The sequence below is a fragment of the Acipenser ruthenus genome, chromosome 18, assembly GCF_902713425.1.
Source record: "Acipenser ruthenus chromosome 18, fAciRut3.2 maternal haplotype, whole genome shotgun sequence".
NCBI lineage: Eukaryota > Metazoa > Chordata > Actinopteri > Acipenseriformes > Acipenseridae > Acipenser > Acipenser ruthenus.
The window spans coordinates 12,391,824-12,410,104 of record NC_081206.1 but is presented as its reverse complement, the minus strand read 5'-3'; the positions used below and the strand labels follow the sequence as shown (position 1 = coordinate 12,410,104).

At 39.6% G+C, this 18,281-nt stretch overlaps 1 protein-coding gene across 4 annotated transcripts in view; it reads left to right on the top strand.

Moving 5' to 3' along the window:
• Positions 1 to 18,281, top strand: part of LOC117419815 (proto-oncogene tyrosine-protein kinase Src-like) — an 87,736-nt gene that overhangs the window by 51,679 nt on the left and 17,776 nt on the right. For 3 of the 4 annotated variants that reach the window (XM_058991226.1, XM_034905462.2, XM_034905463.2), the window contains 4 exons: positions 1,467 to 1,565; positions 2,367 to 2,470; positions 15,261 to 15,410; positions 16,672 to 16,827. In XM_058991226.1, coding sequence (XP_058847209.1) covers positions 1,467 to 1,565; positions 2,367 to 2,470; positions 15,261 to 15,410; positions 16,672 to 16,827 — 509 coding nt within the window. The remainder of the gene's footprint in view (positions 1 to 1,466; positions 1,566 to 2,366; positions 2,471 to 15,260; positions 15,411 to 16,671; positions 16,828 to 18,281) is intronic. The other variant, XM_034905464.2, reaches the window with a different exon arrangement.

Genomic DNA, 18,281 nt, shown 5'->3' with positions numbered 1-18,281 from the left:
GCAGCATCTAGTAAAGACCACGACAAGGTGCTTCCCTTTGGCTCCTTATCAATGGGAGACAAAAGGGAAGAGTGAGACTAATTTGATACTGTCTCACTTTCAACACCTGTGTCAGCTTCTGTGTGTGTGTGTGTGTGTATATATATATATATATATATATATATATATAGATAGATAGATAGATAGATAGATAGATAGATAGATAGATAGATAGATAGATAGATAGATAGATAGATAGATAGATAGATAGATAGATAGATAGATATATATATATATATATATATATATATATATATATATATAGATATATATATATATAAATTCGTTGTTAATTATTCTCTTCATTACAATATAATTGATTGTGTTCTAATATTAGCTGCCAGTTTTCTTAAACAATAGGGCATTTGACCATTGAAGTTCATATAGCTTACAAAATAATTCCAGTAAACTGATCTAATGTGCATTACCATAACTTAGATCTCACTTTTTTCCTGTATGAAAGATGTACTCATGATTTGACTGTGGTATTTTTTCATAGGATTTATAAACAACAAACCCTCTTAAGGTCTCTTGCACTCTTTTCCATGCTGCTGTTCATGAAGGGACATATGTGACTTGCTTCTGGGAGTCCTTGTAGGATAATAATTCGGAACGCTTCGTTTTCTTCCAAAGTGCTTTTTTTTTAAATATATATTTCTCCAGAAAAAAATGTAAACATTCTAAATGTTTGCCATGTATTTTCCAGAACTCAGAAGCGAGACACATTGGCTTGCATTTGAGTTCTTAATTCCTTCAAGTGACTTTAGGAAGTTGACAGGAAGTACAGCTTGGAAGCATCTGCAAGGAATTCACGGTTATTCATATAGGTTATGTCGGTTATTCATATAGGAAAATCTGAGACCTAGGAAATGCTATCAATATAAATTGGGTAAGATTTACTGGAATACTGCAGAAAGCTAGTGGAGTGTATTGTATGTTGTGTATTTCAGAAGAATGAGAGGTAATGGAGTGTATTGTATGCTGTGTGTTTCAGGGACGGATGAGAGGTAATGGAGTGTATTGTATGCTGTGTGTTTCAGAGACGGATGAGAGGTAATGGAGTGTATTGTATGCTGTGTGTTTCAGGGACGGATGAGAGGTAATGGAGTGTATTGTATGCTGTGTGTTTCAGGGACGGATGAGAGGTAATGGAGTGTATTGTATGCTGTGTGTTTCAGGGACGGATGAGAGGTAATGGAGTGTATTGTATGCTGTGTGTTTCAGGGACGGATGAGAGGTAATGGAGTGTATTGTATGCTGTGTGTTTCAGACGGATGAGAGGTAATGGAGTGTATTGTATGCTGTGTGTTTCAGACGGATGAGAGGTAATGGAGTGTATTGTATGCTGTGTGTTTCAGACGGATGAGAGGTAATGGAGTGTATTGTATGCTGTGTGTTTTGACGGCTGCTTGTTCTGTGTGTTTCAGGGAAGGAGACTGGTGGCTGGCTCGCTCTCTCACAACGGGGAACACTGGTTACGCTCCCAGTAATTACGTAGCGCCTTCGGACTCCATCCAGGCGGAAGAGTAAATCTCTTGCTTTCTAAAAACAAATATTAGGATAAAGAAGTCCTCTGTCTGTTTATACAGTGTCTGTCTGCTAACACTTGATACAGGTATTGAATCCATGCTTGACGAAGGTGAGGAGAGCTGTCTGTAATGACATAAACAAACCTGGCATTCTGTTACAAGTCAGTTACAGTTACGATGGGCCAAATCTAAGAAGACTTTGACAGACAGCAGACATGTCCTTCTGTATCTAAAACACATGTATGAGAGACTTTGACAGTGTTGTTGACTGAGGTAAAACCCATGAGAAGTTCAGTGTTTGCGAGCATCCTGAGTGGGTCTGGATTTTGATTTGTCATATTTGTTCTCAATTTGTCAATACCTGCCTTAGAGCTGCATTGGGCTTGCCTGGAGAGTCCTAACTGCTGGTAATTAACAGCTTTCCTAATTCCATTCAAATCATGAGACAATGTGACTTTTCAACTAGCCTCACCAACTATCCAGGATCTCCAGCCAATCTCAAAGCAGGTAAACGAAGATTCAGAGTAAAATTCTGTTAGCTCAATACTGGAGCCACAGAACACCATAAGTAGTAAATGAGTTAATAGGTGAAAGCTGAGGGATTGACTGCATTCATATCAGATACAAGAGTTGAAGGAAAGAGCTGAGGGCAGTGACGGGCCACGTACATCTGTCTTAAGTTTTTGAAAGTGGCCAGACAGTGACCTTTCAATGTGTAGCGTGTCGTCTGACTGGATAGCAACATATTCCGCAGCATATTTGTTAGTGTGTTTCCTATTCTGTGTGTTTCCCCCTCAGGTGGTACTTTGGAAAGATCACGCGGAGGGAATCGGAGAGGATGCTGCTGAACGTGGAGAACCGGAGAGGAACCTTCCTGATCCGGGAGAGCGAGACCACAAAGGGTGGGGCTGGGCAGCGCATTCATGTCACACACAATATCTAAAAGAGAATAAACTAACCAATCATAACAGGACATAAACACAAAAGCAAACAGATAGCAGAGGACAACAAGAGACGCTCTTTTCAAGGGCTCCAAATGTTAACCAAATGTTAGACCAAACAGATAAGTCTTAAGACCTTTTTTAAACCTATCAACTGACTGGCAGTTCCTGATGTTAACGGGGAGGTCATGCCATAGCACAGGAGCCAGGTAGCTAAAAGAACGACCACTGAAACCAACAAGTTTTACATCAGGAACAACCAGCAGGTCAGCCTGGGAGGAGCTAAGGGAACAAACCGGCTGGTAAGGACAAAGTAATTCAGTAAGGTAAGCAGGACCTGTATCATTGTATGAGCAATAAGTCAAGAGAAGTAGTTTAAAAGAGATTTGATACTTGATGGGAAGCCGATGAAGTTTAGCCAGAAGTGGTGTAATGTGGTGGTACTTTTTCATACCAGTCAAGATTCTGGCAGCTGTGTTCTGAGCCATTTGTAATTGTGGTCATGTCCTAGTATACTTGCCTCAGGCGGCCGAGGAGAACACACAAGAGATGGAGGTAGAGAGATTGACGTTGTTACACTGACACAGACGCACAAGATTTAATTAATAAACACAAACAAAAAGTAAACAATAATGTCGTGACGCTACCAGCAATGGTAGCACACAGAGGATGGTTCAATACTGTAAAAACACTAGAAATAAAAACACAATACCACAAACTATAACTATTGCTTTCAGCTGCTGCTCCACGCAGACAGGTAGCGGTCCCAAACAGAGCGTCATCACAATTAAAAAATTCAATTAATCTATTTACACAAATCTATATGTACAACAATCAATCTCAAATATACACAATTCCCCATGTGCAGGGCTTCCGCCCTGTCACAGTAATCTATAACTTGCTTTAGATGGAAGGCCTGCAAATAGGGAGTTACAGTAGTAGCCTAGAGGTTACAAAATCATCGATCTCAATCTCAGCATCAGTGAGAGAGAGAAAACTTCGAACTTTGCGAATCTTCCGTAAATGGAAAAAGAGGATTTGACAACAGAAGAAATATGTGACACTGTGGTGTCCAAGTGTACCCCAAGGCTCTGTGCCGACTCAAACTCAGTACCGGAACCTAGACGTCACTGTAAAACTAACTGAAGTAATCAACTTTTTTCTTTACCATTATATATATATATATATATATATATATATATATATATATATATATATATATATATATATATACACAGTGCACTTCGTTTATAAGAATCAACCGCGTATATTGATCAAAAGCACTGGGACAAAATCATGCCTATACTAACCATGCTAAAATACTCTGCTTGTAAGAATCATTTCCTAACTGCACTTTGGAGCGCTAAACTAAACTTTCTTCTGGTCTAACTACGGCTGGATGGCTAAGCCGTTTAGCAGCCAAAACCCTTTTTAACACAGGTTCACAGTACCTTTTTCCTTGAATCGTACACTCAGCACTCCTTTGGGTGTACATGGCTTGTCCATCATCAGCAGCCTTGATTGCAAGTTTCCTTTGTCTTTATCGAGGGCTTAATCAGCCGCAGGTGTTTCCGATTGCCTGCAGTCCTGTGGCATTCTGGGAAATGTAGTCCCTGCACTACTATTTTTCTCCTCCTGTAGACTTCCTCTGTCGCCTCTTCCACAGCATAAATAAAGATATGTATGTATGTATGTATGTATGTGTGTATATATATATATATATATATATATATATATATATATATATATATATATATATGTATGTATGTATGTATGTATGTATGTGTGTATATATATATATATATATATATATATATATATATATATAATATATATATATATATATAGCTCTCTATCTGTCTATCTTAGTGTCGGCTGGTGGCCAAAGAAAAATGTGGAGGCAGAAAAAGGCAGAGGGCTTAGGGTAACCCTTAAGCTCCCAGCAGCAGTAGAATCTTATCATTGTTCGGACTGACAACACCTTTCATATTTATTATTATTATTATTATTATTATTATTATTATTATTATTATTATTATTCATGGAGACTTAGAGGTGTTACAGGGTAGTACAGGGTTAAATGCAAGATTCATGTTTAAATACAGTACAGTTTACAGTAAGTGCAAATAATACTACTAGAATATAATATGAAATAGAAAAATGACATAATAGTGCAGGATGGTGCAGGACAGTGCATCAGCTGAGGATCCAGTGACGGGGTGTGAAGATCAGGGAAGTCCAGTGCATGGAGTCCAGTTAAACAGGTTCACCCCAATCTGGCTGATAAATGCATTTTCTCCACTAGCCAAGAAAGAAAAGAAAACAGCAGCCCATCATGGTTTATTTTAACACTGCGATTGGTAAGAGCGGCTGGCAGAGCCTTGTTTAAACTCGATTTTGAGGGATATGTTTTCTCGACCGCTTCAAAATGGATTGGGACAGCATTTCATATGTTCCGTGTCCATGTGACAGATCATTTTTTTGTCCAAGTTTCGTACAAATCTGTGTGGTAGTTAAATTGCAGAATTGCGAAAAAATTTGTTTTGACAAATTAGTCAGAGATTTTTTAGCTAAAATAACTCAAACGGCTGAGTGTTTAAACACCATGTCCGGCAGGCGGATCGTACTCGTTGACTAGGAGTGCCTTTTATTGGAACCGAAAAAATTGATAAAGTATTTAGCGCGTTATTTTAATTTTTCTTCGCACATGCGTGGTTTATTTTTGGTTAACTCATAACTTATGTATGTGCATCGGTCTCCAGCACCACTGCAAGTTATCGGGGATTCATCAGTTTAATCATTCTCTGTGGGTAATTTCATTTAATTTTTTTTATTTTTTATAAGCCCCGGGTACAGTACCATGATTGACAGCGCTACCTCTAATGGGGTCTCCACACGTTGATGTAGCAACAAATTAAATTGTACCTCATTTAAATATGTACAGCCAAGATATTACAGTATATATTTAGTTTATGTGCATTATATACACTTTAAAACATAAGGCTAAAAGAATTGAATCTATTCAGTCTTGAACAAAGAAGACTACGCGGCGATCTGATTCAAACATTCAAAATCCTAAAAGGTATAGACAATGTTGACCCAGGGGACTTTTTTGACCTGAAAAAAGAAACAAGGACCAGGGGTCACAAATGGAGATTAGATAAAGGGGCATTCAGAACAGAAAATAGGAGGCACTTTTTTACACAGAGAATTGTGAGGGTCTGGAACCAACTCCCCAGTAATGTTGTTGAAGCTGACACCCTGGGATCCTTCAAGAAGCTGCTTGATGAGATTCTGGGATCAATAAGCTACTAACAACCAAACGAGCCAGATGGGCTGAATGGCCTCCTTTCGTTTGTAAACTTTCTTATGTTCTTATGTTCTTATTTGTAATACTAATGTATTGTGTACGATAGCGTATTACAAACAATATAATGTGCATGAGAATAAATATTACCAAATGTTTGAGGGTTTGTTTCCGAACACAAAAATCGCTTAATAAATTGCTCACAAACAATTCTGGATTTGCAGCATTTGACTGATCGTTTATGTTCAGAACTGTGAACTGTGACGCACAATACATACAGTATAGTTGTGAATACACGAGGGGAGCTGCATTTGAACAAAAAAAATGTAAAGGCAGTGCTCAAGTGTTTTTCTATTTGTTTTGTATGTGACTTAGCCCAGCGTTTTGTTTACATGTTGAAATCCCTAGTTAACGGAGTATCTGGAAGATCCTGTTGTTCATGATCATAGGCGGGATTACGGAGGCGGGACAAGGGGGGGGCAGTTGCCCCCCACCCCCCCACAAACACATTTTTACACGATTTACAAGTACGGTAAGGGAAAAAAATGTAATAGGATAGTTTTGCCAGTGAATCTTCTGTGTGTAATTATGATCTGTGTGTAATTTTGATTTACCACAAGAAGGCGCAATCGAAACACACAGTATATTTCTATTGCGCCATCTTGTATTGCATAGCTGCGGTACTCCCTTTTTGTTCGACAGTTTACTAATGCCTTGGTTATTTTAGAATGGCTAAACGCACTTATACATTGGATTCGTATTTCACAAAACATAATATAATTACCAATACTGGTACCAGTGTTCAAAGTGAAACACACCTGCTGTGTCACTCACAGAAGAAAACAAAGCTCCCATCTCAGAGCAGCAGGACATGGGCTCGAGAAACACAGGGCCGGCACCTGAGCCTTCGGAAAGCGATCCATTTCACGGTTTTGCAAATTGTTTAAGATTCATTGAAATCGGACAGTACCAACTAGATACTTCATTCCCGGTGAGTAGAGGGAGGAAATTTAGAAAAGAGTGGAATGTAACCTACCCTTGGCTTGAATACAGTCCGGCATTAGATGGAGCATTTTGTTTTCCTTCTCGCGGATTTGGTAGAAGTGGGTGCACAGAGGAAACCTTTCAGACAAGAGGATTTTCAAATTGGAAAAAGGCAACAGACCGATTTAACGATCACCAAAACAGTACAGCTCATATTTCTGCAGCAGTGAAGATTTCTGCTTGTAAAGATTCCCAAAAGACTGGTGGCATCGCTTCTAAAATAAATTCGGAACATTGCAGGCAAGTTGAGGAAAACAGGCAATATTTAAAAGCTGTGTGTCAAAGTTAAATTTTGTGTGGACGAGCCGGTATTGCACTGCGTGGCCATGATGAGAGTGAGGGGTCTTCTAATCATGGAAGCTTTTTAGAGTTAATGGAACTGAGAGCAACTGACAACCCTATTATTGATGGCTTTTTTAAAAAGCGGGAGAAATCCTTCAGTTGCGTTAACATCAGAATGTTTGCCAAATAATAAGTGAAATCGCACAACGTGTACGGAATGCAGGCATGTTCGCTTTAATCGAAACACAGGATATAAAGTAGAGATGAACAGGTTGCAGTTGTTCTCAGATACGTTGGCAGTGAGTTTGAAGTGCAGGAATCCTTTGTCTGCTTCTACTGAACTACAAAAACAGACGGCAAATCATTGATGCTGTTCCTGAAAAGCACGCTATCAGTTCTTGATCTTAATATAGGCAAGCTAAGAGCCCAGTGTTACGATGGTGCTGCAGATATGAGGGGGGGCTTATAGTGGAGCTGCCTCTCGTATTTTAAAAGATAACCCCTTCGCAATGTACGTGCACTGTTAAGTGCATATTCTCAATCTCTGCATTGTGGGTGTATGTAGCAGCGTCCCAGTAATTTGGCATATGATGAGCAATGTGTCATCACTACACACCTTTATTGAGGGGTCAGCTAAACTCCATGCCATCTTTGAAGCTTTACAGAAGGGTGAACTTCATGGGCAGGTTACAACTTTAAAATTCCTCAGTGATACAAGATGGAGCTGTCGTGCTGAAGCACTGAAAAGCCTTCTCGATAATTAGCTGTTTTGGCTGAAATTTCTGATAATGATGCGCGACTGGGAGGTCAAGCGAATGGTATAATGGCATCAATTACCAACTTTCACTTTCTGTTCTCATGCTTCCTGATGCGGTGACTTCTAACACAGTGCAGCGCACTTTCAAAAGCTTTCCAGTCATCCAACCTCAACTATGCCTCTGTTAAGGATATGGCTTGTGCTACCATGGAAACAATTGTGTCCATGAGAACTGAAGATTTCTTCTTGCAGTTGTGGAACTATGTAACTGAATATGCACAAAGAATAGCTATCAAGGCCCACAGTCGCCAAGGCAAAGATATATCCATGCAAAGTCTGGTGGACATCCTGTAAATGAAACCAAACAAGTTCATGATTTTTACCAAAGAGAAGTTCTGTTTGCAGTACTGGATAAAACTGCTGATGAAATTAAAGAAAGGTTTAAGAAAACGACATGGAGGCCCTGACTGCCCTTAACAACATCCTGATAACACCTGCTAAAAGCATCAAGGAGTCTCATTAGGATTTGATTTGCAAAAACTACAGCATTTGTAAGGAGTAATTGACAGCAGAGTTGTCTGTATTCAATAAAATGCTCAAAAAGAAAGTTCCATGGATAACTTTGAACACCGTCTGGCATTTTTTAAAGAACAAAACCTTCAAAACAGTTTGGGTAACATGGACAGCCTCTTCGACTCTTCCTCACAATACCCATGAGTAGTGCAGCATGCGAACGAAACTTTTCCTGTCTTCGTCGACTAAAAAACTACATGCGAAGCACAATCGGACAGGAAAGACTTTCTGGATTAGCCGTGTTAAATATAGAACGGGACATTCCAATTGATTTGGAGCGAGTGATCGATAACTTAGACCTTCTTGGTAATGTGACTTCGTTTTCCTCTTCATTAATGTAAGAAAAAAAATCTAGATATTTTCAATAATGATAATATATTTAAATAATGAATGCATTTAGGGTTTCATAATGGGCGAGAGTATGGCTTCACAAACGCATACTGTGACATTGTATCCCGCAATTCTATCCTCTTTAATGTAAATTACTGTAAAGAGGGTATAGTACTGTGTTCATTTTTTTTTTTTTTTTATTTGGGCAGTATAACCGTGATGACGCTGTGTCTAAAATGCTAGTAAATCTGTGTTATAGTACACATGAGAGATATTTACAATAATTAAGTTGTTTTTTTTTTTGCCCCCCACTTTTTGGTCCCAAATCCCGCCCATGTTCATGATTTATTATCTTGTTTATATTAAGCGACATAATGGTTGAATCGATTGTATGGAAATGTGCCGTTCTCCTCCTAATGACACCATTGAATCCATGGACATTTTAAACAAGGTCTAACTATAAATACATTTGTGAATATATTCATGTTGTTGTTAATAATCAATCAGATAGCTAGCCTAATATAAAGTATTCATGTTTTTCAAAATTGTAAAAAAAATGTACTAGCCGAATTATAAAGTTTGTTTTATGTTTGAGAAGTCTGTGTATATGTGTGTAAGGGATCGACAATGTGGTGTCTGTGTATATGTGTGTAAGGGATCTACAGTGTGGTGTCTGTGTATATGTGTATAAGGGATCTACAATGTGGTGTCTGTGTATATGTGTATAAGGGATCTACAATGTGGTGTCTGTGTATATGTGTATAAGGGATCTACAATGTGGTGTCTATGCCATCACTGTGCCTTACCTGACCCGTGTTCTGACAAGGCTTTCCAGCACACACTGCTTCACTGGTACAGTAGGTGGGTTCATTCAGACAACATGTAGTCATATTTGTATTAGCATTGGCACTTCACTCATAATCGGGCGCACAGTAGCAGGGCTTCAGCAGGGCCCGAGGGTATGCGGTGCTCCTCCAATTAAAACCAGGGCTCAGACTGCATCATCTGCCATTGCTAGTACTGTACTGTGTGTGGTTATAGCAGATAGGAGTTTATAATGGAGGCTTGTCTCCTCCTGAGGAAAAAAACTTTCTGAGTTTCTCCAGTTAAAACCGGTGCTCAGATCACATGATCAGCTACTGCAAGTACTGTGGCTAACAGCAGATAGGTGTTTATAACAGAGACCTGCCTCCTCTGAAGAGCCAGAACTGCTGTTACTATAGGGATGTGGAATCGGGGTTAGGTGAAAATAATCGCTTTTTTTTTTCTTCTTGCATTTTAGACAATTATATTATATATATATATATATATATATATATATATATATATATATATATATATATATATATATAGTCAATAAAACATTTATGACTGCATATCCCTTGTCTATGTCTCAGATCTCTCTTCAATGACTCCTGTATCGTCAGGTTAATAATATAAAAACCCATGAAAAATAAAAATACCCGCTAATTTATCAAACAGTTAGCATCAATCGTTGTACTCGGGATTAGAATATTAGACCAATAAGACTAATCATTTGCAACAATAGTTTTTGAACACTTTGATTTTCTTCATTTATTTAAAAGCATGACCAAGCCCATACTTGACATTCTTTAGGTAGACTCTGTATGCCACACATTTCTATGTGGTAATGCACTGGATGTGAGTCAGTCTTTGTCACAATCATGTTATTTACAGTGGTGGTGTTTGTGTGTAAGTGCTTGTGAATTGAGTGGGAATGTAGAGGGAGAGGCAGTAGGCTGTATGTTGGGGGGGGGGGGGGGGGTGGAGAGGAGAGAGAGTGAAAGTGAGAGAGACAGAAACAGGGCACTGAAGCTTGTGCTAAATATCCCAAGGCTATTTCTAACTAGCAAAGCAGCCCAAAGTCACAGTGCCCCCTGGAGTCTAGCTCTGGAAAGTTCATCAGGGCTTTCAGCTGCAAACACTTTTCATTGTGGTGCTGCACCCATGCCTCATATTGTATACACTGCAGCGCTTCCCAGGTGAAAGACTGCATGCTGACGTGTTGGAAACAAGCCTGGTCAGGCCAGTTGTGAGTGTAGAAAAGCTGCTGGTTCTATTCTTTCAGCACTGTAGAAATGGGTGAGAGGTGTGTGCAGGGGGCCTAAAGGATGGGTTGAGAGGTGTGTGCAGGGGTCTGCAGGATGGGTTGAGGTGTGTGAAGGGGGGCTGCAGGATGGGTTGAGGAGTGTGTGCAGGGGGTCTGCAGAATGGGTTGAGAGGTGTGTGCAGGGGTCTGCAGGATGGGTTGAGAGGTGTGTGAAAGGGGTCTGCAGGATTGGTTGAGAGGTGTGTGAATGGGGTATGCAGGATGGGTTGAGAGGCGTGTGCAGGGGTCTGCAGGATGGGTTGAGAGGTGTGTGCAGGGGGTCTGCAGGATGGGTTGAGAGGTGTGTGAAAGGGGTCTGCAGGATTGGTTGAGAGGTGTGTGAATGGGGTATGCAGGATGGGTTGAGAGGCGTGTGCAGGGGTCTGCAGGATGGGTTGAGAGGTGTGTGCAGGGGGTCTGCAGGATGGGTTGAGAGACGTGTGCAGGGGTCTGCAGGATGGGTTGAGAGGTGTGTGCAGGGGGTCTGCAGGATGGGTTGAGAGGTGTGTGCAGGGGTCTGCAGGATGGGTTGAGAGGTGTGTGCAGGGGTCTGCAGAATGGGTTGAGAGGTGCGTGCAGGGGTCCTAAGGGATAGGTTGAGAGGTGCGTGCAGGGGTCTGCAGGATGGGTTGAGAGATGTGTGCAGGGGGTCCTAATGGATGGTTTGAGAGGTGTGTGCAGTTGTCCTAAGGGATAGATTGAGAGGTGTGTCCAGGTGTCCTAAGGGATGGTTTAAAACGGGGGATCGCAGATAGCTCAGATTGTATTCACATGTATTTTATAACGTGACACACAGTTAAAGATGTATAGTCTTCATACAGCTGGTATTCCACTCCTTGCTGTGAATGTCCTGCTCACATTCAGCTGGCTAGTGGTTAGGTGATGATAAAAGCACTTAAAGAACATAAGAACATAAGAACATAAGAAAGTTTACAAACGAGAGGAGGCCATTCAGCCCATCTTGCTCGTTTGGTTGTTAGTAGCTTATTGATCCCAGAATCTCATCAAGCAGCTTCTTGAAGGATCCCAGGGTGCCAGCTTCAACAACATTACTGGGGAGTTGGTTCCAGACCTTCACAATTCTCTGTGTAAGAAAGTGCCTCCTATTTTCTGTTCTGAATGCCCCTTTATCTAATCTCCATTTGTGACCCCTGGTCCTTGTTTCTTTTTTCAGGTCAAAAAAGTCCCCTGGGTCGACATTGTCTATACCTTTTAGGATTTTGAATGTTTGAATCAGATCGCCGTGTAGTCTTCTTTGTTCAAGACTGAATAGATTCAATTATTTTAGTCTGTCTGCATACGACATGCCTTTTAAACCCGGGATAATTCTGGTTGCTCTTCTTTACACTCTTTGTAGAGCAGCAATATCCTTTTTGTAACGAGGTGACCAGAACGGAACACAATATTCTAGGTGAGGTCTTACTAATGCATTGTAAAATTTTAACATTACTTCCCTTGATTTAAATTCAGCACTTCTCACAATATATCCGAGCATCTTGTTGGCCTTTTTTATAGCTTCCCCACATTGTCTAGATGAAGACTTTTCTGAGTCAACATAAACTCCTAGGTCTTTTTCATAGTTCCCTTCTTCAATTTCAGTATCTCCCGTATGATATTTATAATGCACATTTGTATTGCCTGCATGCAATACACTTTTCTCTATTAAATGTTATTTGCCATGTGTCTGCCCAGTTCTGAATGCTGTCTAGATCATTTTGAATGACCTTTGCTGCTGCAACAGTGTTTGCCACTCCTCCTATTTTTGTGTCGTCTGCAAATTTAACAAGTTTGCATACTATACCAGAATCTGAATCATGAATGTAGATTAGGAATAGCAGAGGACCAAATACTGATCCCTGTGGTACTCCACTGGTTACCTCACTCCATTTTGAGGTTTCTCCTCTAATCAGTACTTTCTGTTTTCTACCTGTTAACCACTCCCTAATCCATGTGCATGCATTTCCTTGAATCCCTACTGCGTTCAGTTTGAGAATTAATCTTTTATGCGGGACTTTGTCAAAAGCTTTCTGGAAATCTAAATAGACCATGTCGTATGCTTTGCAGTTATCAATTTTCAATGTTGCATCCTCAAAAAAGTCAAGTAGGTTAGATAGACATGATCTCCCTTTCCTAAAACCATGCTGGCTGTCTCCCAGGATATTGTTACCATATAGGTAATTTTCAATTTTGGATCTTATTATAGTTTCCATAAGTTTACATATAATAGAAGTCAGGCTTACTGGTCTGTAGTTACCTGGTTCAGTTTTGTCTCCCTTTTTGTGGATTGGTATTACGTTTGCTATTTTCCAGCCTGTCGGTACAACCCCTGTGTCAAGAGACTGTTGCATGATCTTGGTTAGCGGTTTGTAAATAACTTCTTTCATTTCTTTGAGTACTATTGGGAGGATCTCATCTGGCCCAGGGGATTTGTTTATTTTAAGAGCTCCTAGTCCCTTTAACACTTCTGCCTCTGTTATGCTAAAGTTATTTGAAATTGGATAGGAACAGGTCGACATGTGGGGCATGTTGTCCATGTCCTCCTTTGTAAAATCCTGTGAAAAGTAATCATTTAATATGTTTGCTATTTTTTTTTTCTTCATCTATGATTTTGCCATTTGTGTCTTTAGACATTTAACCTCCTCTTTGAATGTTCTCTTGCTGTTATAATATTGGAAAAACATTTTGGAATTGGTTTTAGCCCCCTTAGCAATATTGATTTCTATCTCTGTCTTGGCCTTTCTAACTTCCTTTTTGACTTGTGTTTGCAGTTCCAAGTACTCTTTCTGTGTACTTTGTTTTTGGTCCCTTTTAAACGCTCTGTAAAGTGCCTTTTTTCGCTGAATATTTTTTTTAATTGATCTATTAAACCATTTTGGCCATTTTGTTTTAGATTTAGATTTGTCTACTTTTGGGATGTAATTGTTTTGTGCCTCTAGTACTACATTTTTAAAAAACAGCCATCCTTTTTCTGCGGATGTTTTCTCTATTTTACTCCAATCTACTTCTATTAGTCTCTGTTTCATACTTTCGTAGTTTGCTTTTCTAAAATTGTAAACCTTAGCTTTAGTCATTACTTTTGGGGTTTTAAAAAATATTTCAAATGAGACCATGTTGTGGTCTGAGTTTGCCAATGGCTCTCTGACCTCTGTTTTAGTTATTCTGTCTTCATTATTTGAAAAGACTAAATCAAGGCATGCCTCCCCTCTAGTCGGTGCCTTGACAAATTATGTTAGGAAGCAGTCATTTGTCATTTCCACCATTTCAATTTCGTCCGTCGTGCTCCCCACCGGGTTCTCCCATTTTATACGGGGGAAGTTGAAATCCCCCATTAGTATGCCTTCTCCTTTTCTACATGCATTTCGAATGTCATTGTATAACAGATTATTTTGCTCAGCGTCTGAATTTGGCGGTCTATAGCATGCTCCTATTATTATGCCCTTTTGAATTTGTGTCCATTATTCTGACCCATATTGATTCTGCATTGTTTTCTTTGTCCTGATTTAACACCTGGGCTTCAAGACTATTTCTTATGTACAGCGCTACCTCTCCGCCTCTTCTGTCCTGCCTGTCTTTCCTATACAGTGTGTACCCACTAATATTATATTCGTCTCCATCACTCTCAGACAACCAAGTTTCTGTAACACCTATCACATCGTAGTTACTTGTTAGGGCAGTAGCTTCAAGTTCTAACATTTTGTTTCTGAGACTTCTAGCATTAAGATAAATACATTTAATAGTGGTCTTACCTGGGTTGTTGCCCTTGTTTTGATGTGGTCTCCCTTCTGTTTTTTTTGTTTTCTTCCCCCTTCCTTTCTAGTTGAAATGCTTCCGGACCTCCTCAAGGAACCTTTCTCCGAGTAGATTGGTTCCCTTTCTGTTTAAGTGCAGTCCGTCCCACCTATATAGATAGTCCTTTTTGTAGAATTTGCTCCAATGTTGTTGGTCATATCAGTTATACAAACATGTGAAATAACTTTGATATCCTATCCTTGCTTCTTAATAAAAAAACAAATGCAATTTCTTTGACAACTGAAACATGCAGGGTCAAGGTTTTCCAGAACACTCTTCAAATGCACTCTTTAAGCATCCAGGTGAAGTTTGAAAGCATGTTCCTCCACCATGCCCCCGGGAATACTTTATTTTTGTTCACAAAAAGACCAGTGTCTAGTTTGTCATGAATTATCTTTGGAAAGGGATTCTAATGCACTCTCTGTGTGCCTCATTTAGAAAAAAAGAAACTTCAATAGCAAGCGTTTCAACTAGAGGTGTTTTTAACGGCCGTCACTTTCTCAATGTACCTCACTCCCTGTGCTATGAAGCTAATGGCTCTGTTATCTTTCCGTGACAGGAGCCTACTGTCTCTCAGTTCTCGACTACGACAACACGAAAGGCCTGAATGTGAAACACTACAAAATCCGCAAGCTGGACAGCGGCGGGTTCTACATCACGTCTCGGACGCAGTTCAGCAACCTGCAGCAGCTGGTCACCTACTACCACAGTGAGTGCAGGGAACACAATCCAACTGCAGACATGAGCCTCCCATCCCATTGCTAACCCAGGAGAAAACAGTGAGTGCAGAGGACACAATCCCATTGCTAACCCATGAGAAAACAGTGAGTACAGGGGAACACAATCCAACTGCAGACATGAGCCTCCCATCCCATTGCTAACCCAGGAGGAGAAAACCTGTGCTTCCTGGAAGCATTATTATTATTATTATTATTATTATTATTATTATTATTATTATTATTATTATTATTATTATTATTATTATTATTATTAGTAGTAGTAGTAGTAGTAGTAGTAGTAGTAATAATAGTAATAATTATTATTATTTGTTTATTTAGCAGGTGCCTTTATCCAAGACGACTTACAGATACTAGGGTGTGTGAACTATGCATCAGCTGCAGAGTCACTTACAATTATGTCTCACCCAAAAGACGGAGCACAAGGAGGTTGCTCAGGGTCACACAATGAGTCAGTGGCTGAGGTGGGATTTGAACCGGGGACCTCCTGGTTACAAGCCTTTTTCTTTAACCACTGGACCACACAGCCTCCTATTATTATTATTATTATTATTATTATTATTATTATTATTATTATTATTATTATTATTATTATTATTATTATTATTATTATTATTATTATTATTATTATTATTATTATTTCTTTAAGCGACTTACAGTTGTTACAAAATACCACAATACAAAGTATCACATTACAGATAAGAGCAGTTATAAAGTACAGTGAAATCAGCGGGAAAATAAGATCAAATTCAAATAAGAGCAAAATAAAGAATGCAGTAAATAATTACATTTAAGAGCGATTTCGACTAAGAGCAGTTAAACGTATAGTAAAAATATTTGGTTATAAGAATAAATTCCATTAAGAGCATGTAGTACAGTAAATGTAAAAAAAAAAAATTCAAATAAAAGCAATAACAAACAATGTGAATACGGATATCTTTCAGAGTACAATCAAGTACAAGATATAGGAAATAGTTATAATTAAGAGCAGCAGTAGAATACAGCAAGGTAAGGAGCAGTTCAGTGCAAGTACAAGATGATACAAGTACTGGTACATTTGGGTGCCATATAGTCCAGAGTTGTGAGGTTTACAGATGCTGACTGAACAGGTGTGTCTCAAGGAGGTGCCGGAAGGGGGTCAGGGACTGAGCAGTCTTGATATCTATGGGTCGATCGTTCCTCCAGTCTCCAATCGCTCTGTAAGCATCTCCCCCGTGTCGTCTTCCCCCCCAGAACACGCAGATGGACTGTGCTACTGTCTGACCGAGGTGTGCCCCACCCTGAAGCCTCAGACTCAGGGACTGGCCCGGGACGCCTGGGAGATACCGAGAGAGTCTCTGCGTTTGGAACTCAAACTGGGACAAGGCTGCTTCGGGGAGGTCTGGATGGGTAAGCACTGCCAGCGACACAGAGAGAGAGAGAGACACACACACACACACACACACACACACACACACACACACACACACACACACACACACACGCACACACACAGAAACACAGTGAGAGATCGAGAGACACACACACACCGAGACAGACAGAGAGAGAGAGAGAGACACACACACACACACACAGACACACACACAGAGTGATACACACAGAGAGAGAGAGAGACACAGACACAGACAGACAGACAGACAGACAGACTTTTAAGATCATTTTTAATCATAAAATCCCATTAAAATACAGTAAGGTAAAACACAACAAAATTAAGATTCCTGCTGGCTCCAGGGATCAGACGAAACCTCCCCAGCACATCCGCATTAAAATCCCCAAAAAACATCATGGTTTTCCTTAAAAAAAAAAGATTTTAAACAAATAAAAGGATCATTAAATATCAAGAAAAACACAATAAAAAAGCAAAACTATAAGTTAAAATATATATATATATATATATATATATATATATATATATATATATATATATATATATATATATACATATATATATATACAGACGTGCTCAGATTTGTTGGTACCCTTACAGCTCATTGCAATAATGCTTTATTCCTCCTGAAAAGTGATGAAATTAAAAGCTATTTTATCATGTATACTTGCATGCCTTTGGTATGTCATAGAATAAAGCAAAGAAGCTGTGAAAAGAGATGAATTATTGCTTATTCTACAAAGATATTCTAAAATGGCCTGGACACATTTGTTGGTACCCCTTAGAAAAGATAATAAATAATTGGATTATAGTGATATTTCAAACTAATTAGTTTCTTTAATTAGTATCACACATGTCTCCAATCTTGTAATCAGTCATTCAGCCTATTTAAATGGAGAAAAGTAGTCACTGTGCTGTTTGGTATCATTGTGTGCACCACACTGAACATGGACCAGAGAAAGCAAAGGAGACAGTTGTCTGAGGAGATCAGAAAGAAAATAATAGACAAGCATGGTAAAGGTAAAGGCTACAAGACCATCTCCAAGCAGCTTGATGTTCCTGTGACAACAGTTGCAAATATTATTAAGAAGTTTAAGGTCCATGGAACTGTAGCCAACCTCCCTGGGTGCGGCCGCAAGAGGAAAATCGACCCCAGATTGAACAGAAGGATAGTGCGAATGGTAGAAAAAGAACCAAGGATAACTGCCAAAGAGATACAAGCTGAACTCCGAGGTGAAGGTACGTCAGTTTCTGATCGCACCATCCGTCGCTTTTTGAGTGAAAGTGGGCTCCATGGAAGAAGATCCAGGAGGACTCCACTTTTGAAAGAAAAACATAAAAAAGCCAGACTGGAATTTGCTAAAATGCATATTGACAAGCAACAATCCTTCTGGGAGAATGTCCTTTGGACAGATGAGTCAAAACTGGAGCTTTTTGGCAAGTCACATCAGCTCTA